Source organism: Molothrus aeneus, chromosome 19 (genome assembly GCF_037042795.1).
Source record: "Molothrus aeneus isolate 106 chromosome 19, BPBGC_Maene_1.0, whole genome shotgun sequence".
NCBI lineage: Eukaryota > Metazoa > Chordata > Aves > Passeriformes > Icteridae > Molothrus > Molothrus aeneus.
Genome location: NC_089664.1, coordinates 479,250 through 495,764, shown reverse-complemented (window position 1 = coordinate 495,764; position 16,515 = coordinate 479,250). Strand labels below are relative to the sequence as shown.

The 16,515-nt window shown below is 56.3% G+C and overlaps 2 protein-coding genes across 7 annotated transcripts in view; both read left to right on the top strand.

Annotated features, from left to right (window-relative positions):
- EXD3 (exonuclease 3'-5' domain containing 3) overlaps positions 1 to 3,511 on the top strand; it is a 252,729-nt gene extending 249,218 nt beyond the window's left edge. For 5 of the 6 annotated variants that reach the window (XM_066562818.1, XM_066562820.1, XM_066562817.1 and 2 more), the window contains one exon: positions 958 to 3,511. In XM_066562818.1, the coding sequence (XP_066418915.1) occupies positions 958 to 1,274 (317 nt within the window). In that variant the 3' untranslated portion in view covers positions 1,275 to 3,511. The remainder of the gene's footprint in view (positions 1 to 957) is intronic. The other variant, XM_066562821.1, reaches the window with a different exon arrangement.
- Positions 3,512 to 9,894: 6,383 nt separating this feature from the next.
- Positions 9,895 to 10,452, top strand: NRARP (NOTCH regulated ankyrin repeat protein). The gene has a single exon (XM_066562950.1). It carries the CDS (start codon positions 9,895 to 9,897, stop codon positions 10,246 to 10,248), a length of 354 nt encoding a protein of 117 aa, XP_066419047.1. The 3' UTR covers positions 10,249 to 10,452.
- The last annotated feature ends 6,063 nt before the right edge of the window (positions 10,453 to 16,515 follow it).

Sequence of the window (16,515 nt, the reverse complement as noted above, 5' to 3'; positions counted from 1 at the left end):
TCCTGGCTCCTGTGATCCTGAAAAGGGTGAGGTGAACACCCCAGAAGTGCCGCTAGAGCGATGCAGGATGCCTTTTGTTGTCTTAATTAGTGCCTGAGCAGGACAGATCCCCCTGCCAAAACGGGGACATCGGACATCCCACAGCAACAACTGCAGCCTGTTCCCGGCTGCCAGGCACCCTGATGGATGGGAGGCAGCTCAGCCCTCGGCTTCCGCTGCCCGGATCTGCAGAGCTGCCGTGCCCCCGGGGAGCCCTCAGCGGGTCCGGACTGCGACTCAGGGCACTCGCTGTGCGATGGCAGCGATCCTGGGGACGGGGCTGGGGCAGACAGGCACTGGGGTGTGTGGGTGCGGGGACAGCTCAGGGACCTGCGTCACTGTCACTGCGCCCCTTGCCCAGGGTACGGGGCAGGGTCACACGCTGGGGAAGGGGCACAAAGCCCCGTCTCCGCGGGCAGGTCGGGAGAGTCGAGGGTGCCATCAGCAGCTGATCACGGTGGTGGTTTAATTAAAGCAGCAGCAGGGGTTTGCCTGCTGTTTGTCTGCCCCATAACGCAGCCGGGCGGGCGTGGGGGCACAGCCCCGCTCCGAGAGCAGCCTGGCCTGGCCTGTGACCGGAAGGCAAACCAGCCGCACCCAGAGCAGCAGCAGCACTGGAGCCATCACCCAGAGCGGAACAGGCCCCAAGACACGGCGAAGGAACTGCAGGAGGTGCCCGGCAGCTGCAGGGGAGCAAGTGGCTGCACGGGTGCCACACTTAGGGCAGGCAGCTGCTGGATGCTGGTGACCAACCACCTTCTCCCGAATTCAGGGGATGCTCCTCCCTGAGATGCAGGGCAGAGCCTCGACCCCTGCAGGGATGACAGGCCCATCACAAGGTGGCTCACGTGGTTAAGCACAGATTCCACTCATCACACCAATGACTGGTGGTTTGTCTGCTGTCTCCTCTCTCCACAGGCTGCCCGGGGAGCCAGAGCTGCAGTGTCACCGTGCCAGTCTGTGACACAGCCCAGCCTGGCTGCACCCCACACAGCGAGCAGGCGGAGGGGACGGAGCAGTGCAGGGCAGCCACGGGGCTGGCAGGCGACACAGTCCTGCAGGTCACTGCCATCCCCCCCGGCGTGCTGGACAGAGCAGAGCTCACCGACTTCTACTGCTGCACCTGCTGTGGGAAAGTGTTTTGGGAAGGGTCCCATTTTGGACGCATCGTGTCCCAGTTTCAGGATGTTCTTGTGGCCTCTGGGAACACACAGAGCTTCTATGAGCTGAGCTGAGCTGAGCTGAGCTGAGCTGAGGAGAAGCACGGGGGCTCCACAGGGGAACTGGGACTGCCTGGTGAACCTCAGCAGATTCTGGGCTGTGGGTTTCTGGAGAGAGGCTGGAAGTGGGGAGGCAGGAGCTCTCATTTTGGGATCCATCACGGAGAGCACTGTCACAGGTGCACCCGTGGTTTGCAACAGCCCAAAAATACATGGCCTCCATGAGATCATTAAAGCAGAGGTAGCTGAAGAATGGGCACTTTGTTTTATTTCTGCCCCTCTCCAAACTACACATGGCAAGATGGTGGGAGGGCTCTGCTGAACAAAACCACCACCCCAGCAGTGCTGACTCCACCTCACCCACGCACCCCAGTGCCTCTCTGCCCACTCACTCATAGGAGCAGGAGCTGCATCCCCAACAGCAGCACAGGGCAGAGAGCATCCTGAGCACTCCCAGCCTGTGGGACATGTGCCAAGCCTCAACCCATCCCCAGCATCCTGCTCACCCTGACCCTGTGCTCCCAGCACTCCTGGAGGCAGCTGGTGAGCACAGGCCTGGAGGTCTGGGGAGGCTGAGCATTTCTGGGCTAAGGGAAATTTCTGGTGCACGCTGGCACCTGCACCCACTGGCACCTGCACCCCCTGTGCTGCAGCCTGGGATGCCCCAGCAGGGCCAGGCTGGTCCTGAGGGGGCTCCCAGTGGTGCCAAAGCTGCCAACCTCTTCCCCCCCTGGGGAGACGCCTCAGCACAGCCTGTGCCCAGGCTCCGTGCAGGGTACACAGGAGAGACAATAAGGTGTGTGTGGGCCCACTAATACCAGGAACTGGAATCACTGGTGGGACTGGCCAGAGGAGGCTGCATCTCACCATGGAGATCCCAGGCATGTCCTGCAGCTCCAGGGGGCTGCTGTCCAGTGTCTCCCGATCAATGGCCAAGCTCACACCATTCCATCCTGAACAGAGGATCATCTGCAAAATTCCTCCTCTAATCTGTTTTAACTGCCAGGACTTGCTGTTATTGTTGAGAGGCCCTGAGGAGTTCTTGGCTGAGTTGTGACATTTATGAGCTAGTGAAGCACTGGCCTAGGCAGCTCATGGCACAGTGCAGGACTCATTTTCCCTCTTCCAAATGTCCTGGCTACACGGTGCCAGGGGCTCCTTCCTCCCAGGGACATCTCACCCTCTAGTTCAATGCTTTAATAAAAGAAACACACCATTTTCCCACTTTAAATATTCTTATTTTCCATAAGATCCATAATATTAATGCCTGAACATTAATTAGTACAAGTGACCCTAAAAGGCAGCCACTCCCACACTGCCAGTACCAGGCACTGAGCAGCCCAAGCCCCTCAGGCTCCACACAGACTACTCATCCTTGTGTCAGCATCCTGTTTCTTCAGGGTTTGTTCTGGGAGGGCAGAAACTGGGGATGAGTCAAAGCAGGAATGATGCAGAGCCTCCAGCTGCTGGCCCCCACAGCGTGCACTGCTTTGTCTGCCATGAAATCAAACTCCAAAATGGGATTAACCTTTCCAGGTCCTGTTTAGGGGAAGCTGCTGAGCCACATGCACATCTGACCACTCATGGGCACTTCTGGCCTTTGCTTGCTGGGTTTTCCAGAGCTGTGGTTTTACATTCATCTGCCACTGCTTCTGCTGTGGAGGGAAGCTCACATGACATGGGGACACACGGCCCTGTCCCTCACCTGGGGACAGCTGCCTAGAAGGTGCCTTTCCCTCTGATCCCTGGGGACAGTAGGGTCACCTCCTGGTCAACTCCAGGATTTTATCTGCTTGAGAGCTTTCCCAGTTTAGGGCTGAGCTCTTGTGCTTACAGTCAAGGCTGTGCTAGGGCAGGGTCCCATGGCTGGGACTTGTTCTAGGACCCCAACCCAGGGCAGAGCCCAGCAAGCAGTCTGTACCTGTGGACATGGCACAAAACAGCTCCTAGAGGATTCCGTCCAGCTCCTGGGGACAGGGGCAGTGGCTGGACCCAGCACAGTGCCTCTTCCTTCTTGCTGCCCACAGGAGGTGGTGCCATGGTGGGAAGTGTGCAGCAAGGTCACCTCCAACCATAGACACGGTCAACAGCAAATTCCACATGAGAATAGCCTTGAGGAGCATCCAGGAGGTAATAAATTGTCCAGTTTTGAATGATGGATACATATCAAAGGGAATTAAAGCAGCTTTCTAATCAGCCTACAATATTGTTTCCTTATCTGGCAGCTTAAAAAAAATAATTACAAAATCCCATTGTCTGTGTCATACTAATGTTTAACATTTATTAGGGCAGTAATGAGCCCTCCTTGGTTTTATGGAGCTGTTTGATCCTGCGTGGAAAGGGCAGCTGCAGCAGTGTTGTGGCAGGGACAAGCGCTCTGGGTGGGCTGCCATGGATCCCCCGGCTGCTTCACCTGTGCTCAGCTCCTGCCTCTGCGTGACAGGATGTGATCATGAGGGGACCCTGGGATAAAAAAGCACTGAGGAAGGGTTTTATTGCTCTTTATCATGAATGAGATCTGGCTGAGCAGCATCTATCCCTCGGCCCTGGGAAACCACACGCTGCATCGGATGTCAGACGGTTCCTCTCCTCTCCTTGTGTACTCCCGCACATCCTTCAGAGTTTGACGGGGACAAGGTGTTTGATGCTCAGGCCAGCTTTAGTTTACAAATGAATATATCAACATTGTTCCTCATCAGGCAGGAATGCACTTCCCTCCCTTCTCCCCCACCTTATCCCCATCCTCTTCTGAGCAAACTTCCTTCCTCCTGTAATCTGGAGCGGAAACCTCGCCACATATTTGACCGGCTCACAGAAATCAGCTCAGTGTTCCCTGGCATGACTTTGTGCCTTGAACTAGGGCTGGCTGGTCCCTAAGGCAGCCAGCAAGGCACAGGAGGAGGAGGAGGAGGAGGAGGAGGAGGAGGAGGAGGAGGAGGAGGACAGGGGCTGTATCACTGCCCATCCTCATCCTGGACCCGCTCTTCCAGCCAGATGCTCCAATCGAGCTCCCAGTTGCTCAGCTCCATTTTCAAACAAACCAGTGTAGTTTTGGACACAGATCCAGACCAAGCTGGCTATGAACTCCAGCCCTTGTGCTGCCCCACACCACAGGAATGCTGCTCCCACAGGGCAGGGTCACTGCTCACAGTGAGGGGAGAGGAGAGAGGTGCCTGTTGAGGAGGGACATTTGCATCAATCAGGGACTGTTTGCTCCCTGGGGAATAGCCTGGGACCAGACCTTTCCCATCAACCTGCCAATATGTGGGCATGACCCTTACGCAAATGAGCTTCTATCACTCACCAGGCATATGTCCCATGGGGGCTATGGCCGTGTCACCCCCAAGCCTGCTTAGATCCCAGGGTTGTCCCCATGGAGCAGTCAGCAGGTACAGAGGCCACTCCTGGTGGGCTGTAATGAGTCTTTCCGGGGGAACTGTGCAGTGGGAGCAGTGGGATGACATGTCCCCATCCCACAGTCACCACAAAGAAATGGCCATGCAGTGCAACCAAACAGATTGGCCAGAGCAGCTGTGGCTGCCCCTGGATCACTCGAAGTATCCAAATCCAGGTTGGACGGGGCTTGGAGCACCCTGGGATAGTGGAAGCTGTCCTTGCCCATGGCAGGGGGTGTGACAAGATGAGCTTTAAAGGTCACTTCCAACCCAAACCAGTCTGTGATTCTGTGGTAAGTGGCCCCAAGAACCATGTGTCTCAGGAGATGGCAATTTCCTAGCACCAAAACCCTGCACTGACACTAGATTCAATCCTGGAGCTCATTCAGATGATCCAGGACAAAATAATTATGGCCCAAAGGCAGGGAGGCTGGCCCAGGGCACATAAAACCAAGGTCTGTATCTCCAACCAACCCTATCAGCACCTGCAAAGTGAAGATATGATCCCTCCAGGTGCCCGTTTTCCAGGACCAGAAGCCCCACAAGCAGCTGCCAGCACACCAGGTCAGGGAAATGTGATGGTGTCAGTTTAGCAGAACACAGGTTGGAGCCATGGTAGTTTGGAGAATGTGTGCTCAATGGCCACAGGGACATCAGTCAAGGCGTTGCCTCGGCATGGCCTGGCAGCCTTGAGACACTGGTGCAGCCAGAGATCCCTGTCTGTGGCACCAGGCAGGAATTCTCCAGCTCCAACTGTGTCCCAGCTGGTGGCCTTTTGCTCCAGGAGCACTTTTGTGCTGTCAAACACCGAGACCACAGGCTACCTCAGAAGAGCTGCAGCATTTCCAGCAGGATAAGGACTGACAAGATGGGGCACTGGAGTGGTTAAAGGCCAAGCTGCAGTAAGATAACCCAAACTGTACAGCACAGCATCACATCCTCCAGCCCAGGGACACCTCTGCCTGTGGGGTGTCCCAGAGGACAATGACTACGTGTAGTGTTATGACCCTGCTTGAATCTTACTCAGGTTTTAAACCCTGTTTGTCACAGGCTGGGAGGGACCATGCAGAGCAGCATCTACGGTGACATCCGTGGGAAGTGGCAGTCCCCAGACCATGTTCCTGCAGTGGCCCCTGTGGTGTGGGAGTCCCAGGAGGATGCCCTTGTCTACAGAACTTTCCAAACCACTCGTGAGAGCTTTTCTTGTGGTGCTGTGCTCCCTGCAGAGGACACGGGGCACCCACACATCTTCACTGCAAGAGCATGAAGTTTCCCTTGCAAACCCCCAGCTCTGGCCTCAGGAGCTCTGCCTGCAGGGCTGGCAGGGTCCCAGCCCACACAGGCACAGTCTGGGTGCCACCGAAGGCACCTGGTGTGCGATGTGTCCATGGGGAAAGCATGAGGCCAATCCCACGGTCACACCCCTGCTTGTGCAGCTCTCAGACCACACGGAGGACGGGTGTCCCTTCCTGAGACCCCCCTCGACCCCTTCCCCACCTCATCCCCACAGGGATCCCCTTTCTGTCCCTAGAGGTGACTCCGCACAAGGGAGGCTGTTCCCATGCAGCAGCCACAGCCCCGGGTGGGCTCCCTGCATCCCTACAGCCCCATCTCCGCGGTGGGGCGGGCGGCACCGGCCGAGCCCCGCGCTTCCCCATCGGGGCTCCGGCAGCCGCTCTGCCAAAGAGCCGGGAGGCGAAGCGGCGGCGTGGCCAGCGGCGGAGGAAACCTCCGCGCTTCCTCCGGCTCCGGGGAGCCGAGCGGGCAGGGCGCTCTCCCTCGCACGCCTTTCGCTGCGGCTCTGCGCTGGGAAGAAAAGCTCCCGTCTTTCCCACGCTCTCCGACACATTTTAATGAATTAAGTGGGGGCACGCCCCCTCGCCGCCTGCCCCGGATCCGTCCCCCCGGCTCTCCGGCTCCCTGCAAGGAGGCCTCGGGGGGTGGCTGGACTCTCGCTGGCCGGGAGGACGGGCACGACCCGCTGGGGTTTTTTGGAAGAGGGCTGCGACGTGCCCAGCCCAGCGCGCCCAGTCCCGAGGCGGCTCTGAGCCCCGCCGGCGATGCCGGTGGCAGCCGGCCCTTCTCCCTCCCGCAGGCTCTCACGGGCACGGGGAAATTTGGCCGTCACGTCTCCTGAGGAGGGGAAATTTGTTCCGCACCTCTCGGCGTGACCGTTCGCTTAAGGCATCGCAGCTCCGGGCCCTTCCCCGCCTCCCGCCACGTCTTCCCCTCGCCTCAGAAGGGAGCGGGTAAATCACTGGGTGGGACTACTGGTTTTGCAGGGCCCCATAAAGCGAGGGCAGGGGCCTCCCAGCGCCGGCCGCGGCCCCTGACAGCCCCTTCGCAGCCGGCGGGCAGCGGAGCCGTGCAGGGAGCCTGGCCCGGCCGTCACACCGCTCCCGGTTCCTCTCCGGTTACAGAGCTGAGTACAAACTCGAGCTGAAATGCAGCTTTTCAAATCTTTTTATTTCCCGTTTCCCTCCCCCCCCCCCCCCCCCCCCTTTGCTTTTTGGCTCTTTCCCATCCCTCTCTGGCCTCGTTCCCAGACCGAGTCCTGCCCCCACCTGCCGGTCCCGAACATTTGCATGGCTGGGTCCCTGCCCGCGCTCTTTTTCTCACCAATGTCACTGGCAAATGCAGATTTGCTTGCAAGGATGTAACTCTGGCCAAGCCCCAGACCGGGGAGGTGTGAACAATTCCCACTCTCCCACGGCTCGCTCACAGCGCTCTACACCTCGCAGAATACGGCCAGTAAAGACACAAAATCAGCTGTCCCAGGATATTTAGGAGTAAATAGGAGAGGGCGAGCCAGGCAAAGCAGAGCCCCGACACCCAGGCCATGGCACCTACGTCCGTCAAAGCTGCCGCCCGACCCCACTCCCTTCCCTTTTCCAGCTTTGTCGTGATGGGTTTGCTGGGATTAGTGTCCGGGTACGGTCACGGGCTGCTGTGGCTCCGGCGCTACCCGCACGCTATTTGCGCTGCCGGGCTGTGCCGGCCCCCGGGCACCACCGGAGCTGCCGTGAGTTACCGTGAGTCACGGCACGTCCCGCCGCTCGCCGCGGCGAGCTGACACAGGAGACAGGGCAGGGATTGCCGCTGGTGATTCCCGCTGACACCGTGGTTGGGGTGATGGGGACAGAACCACTGCCTGCTGCCCGGCACGGGGCCCTCCGGGGGACGGGACAGAGGCGGGGGGGGGGCGCCTATTCAGTGTCCACGGGCAGACCTGGCTCTTGCACGGACCCTCAAAGCTTCGAGCGCTGAGCCCATCTCAGTGCCCTGTGCTGGCGCTGCAGAGGCCCCAGCGGCGCAGGGACATCCTGGTAGAAGCTGCACAGGCACAGGAGAGCAGAGGGGGGGGTCTGCAGCCCCCAGCAGCAGTAACATTCCAATCCCTCCTATTCCGTGAGAGCGATGGACCGCAACACACTCACATTAGAGAGGTGTGACCGGGGCAGCTCTGGCCGGAGGAAGCCAAACAGACAGACAGAGACCAGACAGATGAAATTGGGATAGAGATTGGGATGAGAGGGGCACGGGTGAGGAGATGGGGATGTGGATCGAGATGGGGATGGGTGGATGGGGATTGGATGGGGCTGGGGATGGAGATGGGGATGGGGGTGGGGATGGAGGTGGGGGTGTGCATGGGCATAGGATGAGGGTGGAGACAAGGACAAGATGGAGATGAGGAGATGGGAGTGGAGATAGGGATGGATGTGAAGATGGGAATGGGGATAGGGATGAGAAGAACTAGCTGCAGAAATTGACTTAGAAAAGCAGACCCCTTATGGGAGGAGAATGAGGAGCTGCTTCAACAACTCCTTACAGCCTAAATCCAGGTGGGATGAGAAGGACCCAGATGGGGCAGGAGTGTTCCCAGACTACTCCAGCTGCTGGGAAAAGCCACGGGAACAGGCGGTGGGGCAAGTCACACTCGGAGCTCAAGGCCACTATCCTCCAGCTGTGCGACAGACACTCCGTGATGGCACATTTCATCTGCTGGGGCTGAATTTAGCAGTAGGCGGATTTCTCCCTTTCCCTTCCCAAAAGGACACGCCAGCAGTGCCAGGTGACAGCAGCTTGCCACCCAGCTGCCCCGGCGCGGCTGCTGTCACCTCGGTTTATGACACGCTCCTTCCTCTCTCCCCGCACCTCCCGCCCTCTCCTGCTGACCAAATGCCCGGCAGGCGGTGGGAGCTGGCCCGGGAGCGCCGCTTCCCACCTGGACTCGCCGTTTGCTCCCAGGGACCAAATGGGAACAGGAGGAGGGTTGGGGTGGGGGTGGCCAAGAGAGCCCCCCCCTCCCCCCGGAGGGTCCCCTCAGCATCGTTTTTGGTTGATGCACTGCTTTCGGGATTTTTTCCCCCGTTTTTCCGCTTCCCTGTGGTGTCCACAGCTCCCAGAACTCCCGCACCAGGAACATGGTCATCGGCTGGCCGATGAAGCCCCGGGCAGGCGAATTGAGCCACTCCAGGGCTGGCAGTACATGGTTGTACAGGGATGTACAGCTGCATCTTTTCCGCCTTAAATCAATCTCACCCGTGGGTCCCTGAAACCCGGTGCAGCCCCCCCTGGGAGCCTGCAGAGGCGCTGGACCCCGCGAGCTGAACGCCCTGTTCTGCTCTGTGACCCGTCCCTGTTGGCTCACGGGGACACAAGCCCGCAGCAACACGGTGTCACCCCAAATCGGGGGTAGCCGCAGCCCCTTGGTGACCGTCATTCTTGTGGGTCCCGACTGCGGGGCCCGAGCCGAGCCGAGCCGAGCCGAGCGGAACAGAGCGGAGACGAGCGGAGCCGGGAGCGCGGCCCCCGAGCGGGGCCGGGCAAAGCCAAGGCGGGAGCGCCCCCCATCGCCCCCTCCCTCCCTCGCAGCGCCCGCGCCCGTCCCGCTCACCCCGCGGAGGGGGCGTGACCTCCCCGTTCTGCCACGCCTCCCGCGCCCGTTCGGGCCAGTAGGCGCGTGGCTCTCGGCCCCGCCCCCACGGCGCGTCAAGGCCGTGCCATTGTTATGCAAATAAAAGGGCGGGTAAAAGGCGCGCGCGGGCCGGGGCGCTGCAGAGCTGCGGGGCGCGGGCAGCGGAGGAGCGAGCGCAGAGCGGCGGGGCCGGGGCCCGGCGGCAGCGGCGGCACCACAGCCCAGCCCCGGCAGCGGCCGCAGCACCGCCCGCCCGCCGCCGCATGCCCGGGCGGGCGCCGCCGTCGCCGTCCATGCGGGGCGGCGGGGCCGAGGCGGCGGCATGAGCCAGAGCGAGGTGTCGCCGTGCGCGGCGCCGCCGCCGCCCCCCAGCCAGCGGGTGTTCCAGGAGGCGGTGCGGCGCGGCAACACCAAGGAGCTGCAGTCGCTGCTGCAGAACATGACGAACTGCGAGTTCAACGTCAACTCCTTCGGGCCCGAGGGGCAGACGGCGCTGCACCAGTCCGTCATCGACGGTAACCTCGAGCTCGTCAAGCTCCTAGTCAAGTTCGGCGCCGACATCCGCCTGGCCAACCGCGACGGCTGGAGCGCCCTGCACATCGCCGCTTTCGGGGGCCACCAGGACATCGTCCTCTACCTGATCACCAAGGCCAAATACTCCGCCGGCGCACGGTGATGCCGGGACTGCCCCCGCTGCGCTCGCCCGCTGATGCCGGGACCGCTCGCCCGGTGATGCCGGGTCTCCCCCACCCCGAGTTCCACCGGCCATGCCGGGGACTCTCCCCGCTCCCCCGGCCGCCAGAGCTGCTCCCGCCCCCGCCCGGGGCGGGTTTGGCGAAGATTTGGGGCCCCACGCAGAACACGCCACATTTTTAAGTTTTTTGTTTGTTTGTTTGTTTGTTTTAATCTTCCAAGGTTGTTTCCTACTGTAACGTGGGTTTTTTCCTCCATCTACCTCGGCTGCACTCACAGTATTCACGATTTCAGTTTGACATCTGGGCAGATGCTTTAACAGCCCCCGCCCCGTTCCCTCTCCGCTAATATTTAATCCCCCTCCCCGCCCTCCTTGTTCCCGACCCTTCCATTTAAAGTGTTCTGGCTCAGAAACTAATTCATTTCAACGCCCCCCAAAAGCCACCCCGCAGACCCCCACTGCTGCTGGGGTCCCCTCTCCGGTGCCGGCCCCGGACCCGGGTCCGATGCCCCGTCCATGGGCAGGGGCTCCCGGCCGGCCGCGGCCTTCCTGGCGAGGAGGAGCAGGAAAGTCTTCCTCTCCAAGGTTTTCCCACCGCTGACTTTTTTTTTTTTGTCGAGGCGACTCCGTTGGAATATGACAGACGTGGTTTTCTCACCCCGATTGCTCCTGGGTTTGGTTGATTTTGCGTTGGGTTTTCTGCTTTGGTTCTTCATTGGGTGTCCGAAGAAAGTCTGCATCCTCACCCACTCCACGAATCTGTTTAGCACACGTGAGATCCCAGGAAAAGACATTGAGTCCTTGTGGTTTTGTGTGTAAAGGGGGATTAGCAAATCCTGGACTGTTTAAAAAAAAAAAAAAAAAGAAATAAACTCTAGAGGCAGAGGATTTGCTTTTGCACAGAAAAGGGGCGCGAGCGCTCTCTGCTGCCTACAGAGATGCTGGAAAACTACTGAAAAGAGTTTGGGAACTTTATTTTTTCTTTTGGTGAAACTTGGATAACACTTCTCAATGCAGAACGATTCACTTGACGTACGTACACTCACCCACCTTTAATAGGAGATATATATCCCACCGTATATATCTTTATAAAGGAAAGGGAGAAAGCAGAGCAAGCCACCCGAAGGCGCATTTTGAAGTGACTGCACGTATAATCGCAAATGCTGCTTTTTTATTGCTATGGCACAAGAACATCCATTTGGAAAATGCGGAAAAGTTCAGAAGTCTCCTTTCTCCCGCTGGTCTTTCAGCCCTCTTCTCGTCTGCACTAAAGCCATCCGTATCACTGCCATCTCCCTGCTTTTTCCTCTCTTGCTCCCTGCATCCAAACCATTCTGATTAAAAAAGAGAAAAGAAAATAGTTACCTGCTGGTTTATTGGGGTTGTGTCTTACCTATTTATCATGTCTGTATATATTTGTGGGTGAAGATTGTGAGCCTGGTTTTGTTTGAAGCTGATGGTGAGTGTTTCAAAAATATGGTTTGGGATATATGCTTTTTTTTTTTTTTTTTTTGTTCATTTTTTCTTTTCCTGGTCTTAAAACTAAAAAAAAAAAACAAAACCCTAGGGTCTGCCCTGATTATTTCCCATTGCACTGAATATTCTGCTTTGTCTCTGATAATTTCACCTGCAGTTGTTTGCGTTTTGTTGGGTTTTTCATTTGTTTTTGTTCTTTTTCCACTTCAACAATTTGAGATGATTTTAAAAGCTCTAGATTTAAAGAAGAAAAAAAGCCCTGTCAAAAGTGTCTACTGTTATTGCTGTAATTTGCAAGGAACTGCTTGGCCGAAGTCTTTCTGTGAGCATGGAAGGGGGTGTCCAGCACTTCCACTGGTGCTTCTGTGCGATAGTTATGGGGTGGGAACAGGACCTTTCCTAGTGAGGTTTTATCGTTGTTACCAGATGGTTGCACATTATTTTTTTTTTACGTAAATGGATTTGCCACAATGAAATGTCATAACATTTATGACATGATATTAAAAAGTGTATTGTAAAGCCAAGTTCTAGATGGATTTTTAAAAAGAAATCTTGGTTATAAACCCAGTCTAAAGGGAGCTCTGTCCAGTGTTGTAAAGACAACATGATGTAACCCATATTTATATTTTTATAAAATACCTATTAAGACTGTGAATCTCCTGTGTGAATTGCTGGGTGAGTTGTTTAAGAAAAGTATTGTTCCTTTTCAGCCTCCTGGAGCTTTAGACACGCTGAGATTTTTGGGAAACTGTACGTCGGGGAAGGGGGTTTGCTCTGAAATTGTGAGTTGATGTATTTTTACATCCCTTTGTATTTTCCTGAAAAGCTGCTGCCCTTCCTAGTCCCTAGAGTTTCAATTTTCTATGCAACCCCCACACCCCCGTCTCTCTTGATCCTGAGAAGTAAAAGGGATGCAGATTGATTCAAATTGAAATGAGGGTCCCCCCACCCCCCTTGTTGGCTCATCGTGCTGCTGACCCTTCACGCCAAAACGGGGAGTACAAGGAAAAAAAAAAAAGAGGCAGGTGGGGGAGGCTGTTTTGTGCATGACTGGTTGCCTTCCAGCAGTCATCTTTTTAATTATTATTGTTATTTTTGTAAGAAGAATATATTGATAATGTCAGTGAAATAAGCAGACATTGAAGCTGATGCACAGATTGCTCCAGAAAGGAGTTTTTCTGTAGATTTTTCTTTAGATGCAAATACCTTTTTTAATTATGTTAATTAATGTTAAGAATTTTTAGGCTTATATTGAAGCTGTATGTGGGTCACTATATGATCATTTCTAACTGGATAAAGTCTGTACAGTACAGCATATTCCTGAGTGTATGATATAGACGTGTAGCCCCAGAGTGCAAAATTTATAAATAAATTTTTCATTGATCTTTTTATAAAAAAAAAAAAAGGTTTGTTTTGTTTGTTCTTTTCCATGTGGTTTTTGGTAGTGCCGGGTGTTTGCTGTTGTGGGAGATGGGTGCCTGGGACCCCAGGTGTCTGTTCTGGTGTCAAACCTGCAGCTGTTCTGGGTTTGGATGCACCCCTGGAAGGGCATGGCTGGGGGAGGTGGATTTGGAGGGAGGTGTGGCTCCTTCCCACAGGCTGGAGGAAGTCCCCTGGGCTCAGGGGTGTCCTGGTTTGCCCCATCCCAGCATTCAGAGGCTGCTAGAGGGGAGATGGCTCAGACCAAACCCTGGTGCTGGATGGGCATGTGCTGTTTGAGATGTTCCTAAAGAGGCTACTTGTCCCCAGGGTGTGCGGGAAGAGCTCACAGCCCATCCTGGGATGAGGGATTTGGGGTGCATTTTTGGGGCTGCAGCCCCAGCCTGTATGGCTAAGCACCCCACAGCTCCCTGTGAACATTCTCAGCTTTTTGATTCCAGCCTGGGCCCCAGCACCTCAGGCTGTGGGGATGGGGTCAGTGAGTGATGTCTTCAGTGCCCCAAGGAAGGGGCAGAGGGTGAGGGTCAACATGGCCCTTCCATCCGCAAAAGCATCTGTGTCCTCTGGCACAGCTCAGAGCAGAGCAGTGGCCAGCAGGGCTGTGCCACTCTCTGGAGGCTTTCCCAGCAGGACCTGGCCGCTCCGGGCCGGGGCAGGGCAGAGGGGAAGGGCAGAGGCAGCCCCGGGCCTGCACGGCCAGGCCCTGCCCGAGGCCGGGCCTTTGAAGGCACCATGCAGGCAAGCCTCCCTCGCTGGCGCTGCTGGGGCGTCGGATGAGGCTCTTTATCAATGATTCTGCCAGCTCTGCAAATGCCTAAATCCCAGGGAAATTTGTGCTGTGCTCAGTTTGGCTCTGGGTGTCGGTTCCCAGGGATGCAAGGAGTGGCATCCTGCAAACACGGGGGTAGGGGGCGAAACCTGGAGAAAAGGCTCAGTGTGACCTTTCCAGGTTGGCCAAACTCCACTCCAATGTGCCAAGCCCTGTGCCATCTGGTGCCAGCATGGGCCAGTGCCTGGCACAGACACAGCTGGTGTCCCCAGGTGCCCTGGGGACATGCAACCACCCAGGCAGCAGCCCACTGTAGATAATACTGGCACCAAGTGACCCAGATGGATTTGAGCAGGAGAAAAGAGATTATGCCAAAACCATCAGTCACAACCACTGGTGGTCCTGGAATTCCTTCACCCAGGGTTCTGTGGCAGCTGCTGACTCCAAATCTGTTGGGAGTGTGGGGTGAGCACCACTACCCTCCCGAGGTGTGGCAGTGTGTGACATTGACTACCAGCCTCTGCCACCAAACCTCACAGTGGCTGTGCTCCCCAGGGCACACGGGGTTACACCTGTCGGTGGAAATAATCCCAGCCTCATCCCTTTGCACTTGGAATGCTGCCAAACCTTGTCCTGGCACCTGCGTTGGGATTTCACAGAGCTGGGTTCACATGGCTCAGCTCAGCCCTGCAGCTTCTCATCCTTCACCTTGTCCCAGGGCCCCAGAGAGCTGGGCTGGGCCAGTCACCACCTCAAGAACGGGTTTTTCTGGAGGAAGGCAGCATTCCTGTGTGTGGCTCCTCTCCCTACTGTGAATGGGGTGGGCTGGGGTCTCCAGCAGTCCCTTATTTGGGCACTCCCCTGGAGCCAAGCCCAGCAAAGCCCCTCTGTGTTCCCCACATGTGATGGCCCCAGTAGTGGAAATGTGCTGAGGACACAGGTCGAGCGCCCTGGGCAGCAGCTGCCCTGGTGCCAGGCTCCTCCCAAGGCCCATGGCCACCCCACTTTGCAGTTTTCCTTTACAGAAACCCCATCCAAGGAATCTAGGAACTTCAAAGACTTGATTTTTTTACCCTCTTGTTCTTTCCCTTTTCTATTTTTGTTCCAATAACACAAAAATATTGGATGGTTTGGTGGTGTAAGCACATTCTTCTGGCATTTTTGCCTGTCCCTGGCTACGTGTCATTGTCCATTGGCCGCATTACGTAGGTGCTGTTGTTCCAAGAGAAACCAAAGCAAGAATTTGAACTTTCAAGTGCTTCCTGCCATTGTTTGTGCTGCTGACTCCAAACCAGATGGATCGGGCTCCCCTCCGGCTGGGGGGCAATGGGAAGTCAACACAGCCCGGCGAGGTTTGACAGCTTTGTCTTCTCTTCTGTTGCCCTTCATCCGTCAAGCCTGGCCATCGGCACAGAATCGGCCGTCACATATGGATGTGGGGGAGGAGGTGGGATTTTATTTGAATTTCAGGGAGCTTAACACAGGGAGTAAGTAATGAATGAGAAAGAAAGACAGCGAGCGGGCAAGCAAGAGGGGACAGGCTGTAATCAAAATTCAGAACATTTTAAATAGATGCTTTGTTGGGCATTTGTATGACTATGATAATGCCGCAGCCTGACGGCCCAAAGAGGAGTTACCTTTTTAAACAAAAAAGAATCACAATCAACTTCTGTTCGGTGTCGGCGAGGAGCCGGTGGCTCAGGCTGCCTAGCCAGGCTGGCTTCATTTCCAAACATCAGAATTTTTTGCCCTCTATCAAGGCATTCTGGGCTCCATCCCTGTGGATGGATGGATGGATGGATGGATGGATGGATGGATGGATGGATGGATGGATGGATGGATGATGGATGGATGGATGGATGGATGGATGGATGGATGGATGGATGGATGGATGGATGATGGATGGATGGATGGATGGATGGATGGATGGATGGATGGATGGATGGATGATGGATGGATGGATGGATGGATGGATGGATGGATGGATGGATGGATGGATGGATGAATGATAGATGGATGGATGGTCAGCAGCACCAGGCTCCTCAGCACATCATGCAGGACAGGACAGCTGATGGTTTCAGCCTGTTTTTGCTGCTGACCCAAAGCTGCTGCAGTATTTGGTGCTGGGACTGGGTGCAGAGGTCCTATCCCCCATATCCATCCCAGGTCATCCTGTTCCTGCAGCATGGAGTAATTATTTGCTCTTCTTGGGGTGAACATGAGCTTCACGCACTGCCATGAGGTGAGCATGGTATTTTCAGTGCCATCCCCCATGCCCTGAAATCACTGTCTCTCCACAGACCCCCATGCTTGGAGGACTGTGTCCTCCCCAGGATGTTCCCAGCACAGTGTAGGAACATCCAACAAGGAGATTGGAATTGGGGGCAGCTCCAATTTCTCCTTGGTGCAGCAAGTGCTCCCCAGGGCACACGTCATGCCCCCAGGAATGATGCTGCTCCATTGTGGAGAAAGGAGAAACCTCGTCCCAAAACCTCTGCAGCTGTGGTGTTGTCTGCCACCATGAGCACCCATCTTAGGGTGCCCAGGGAGAGGTGACCTCTGGG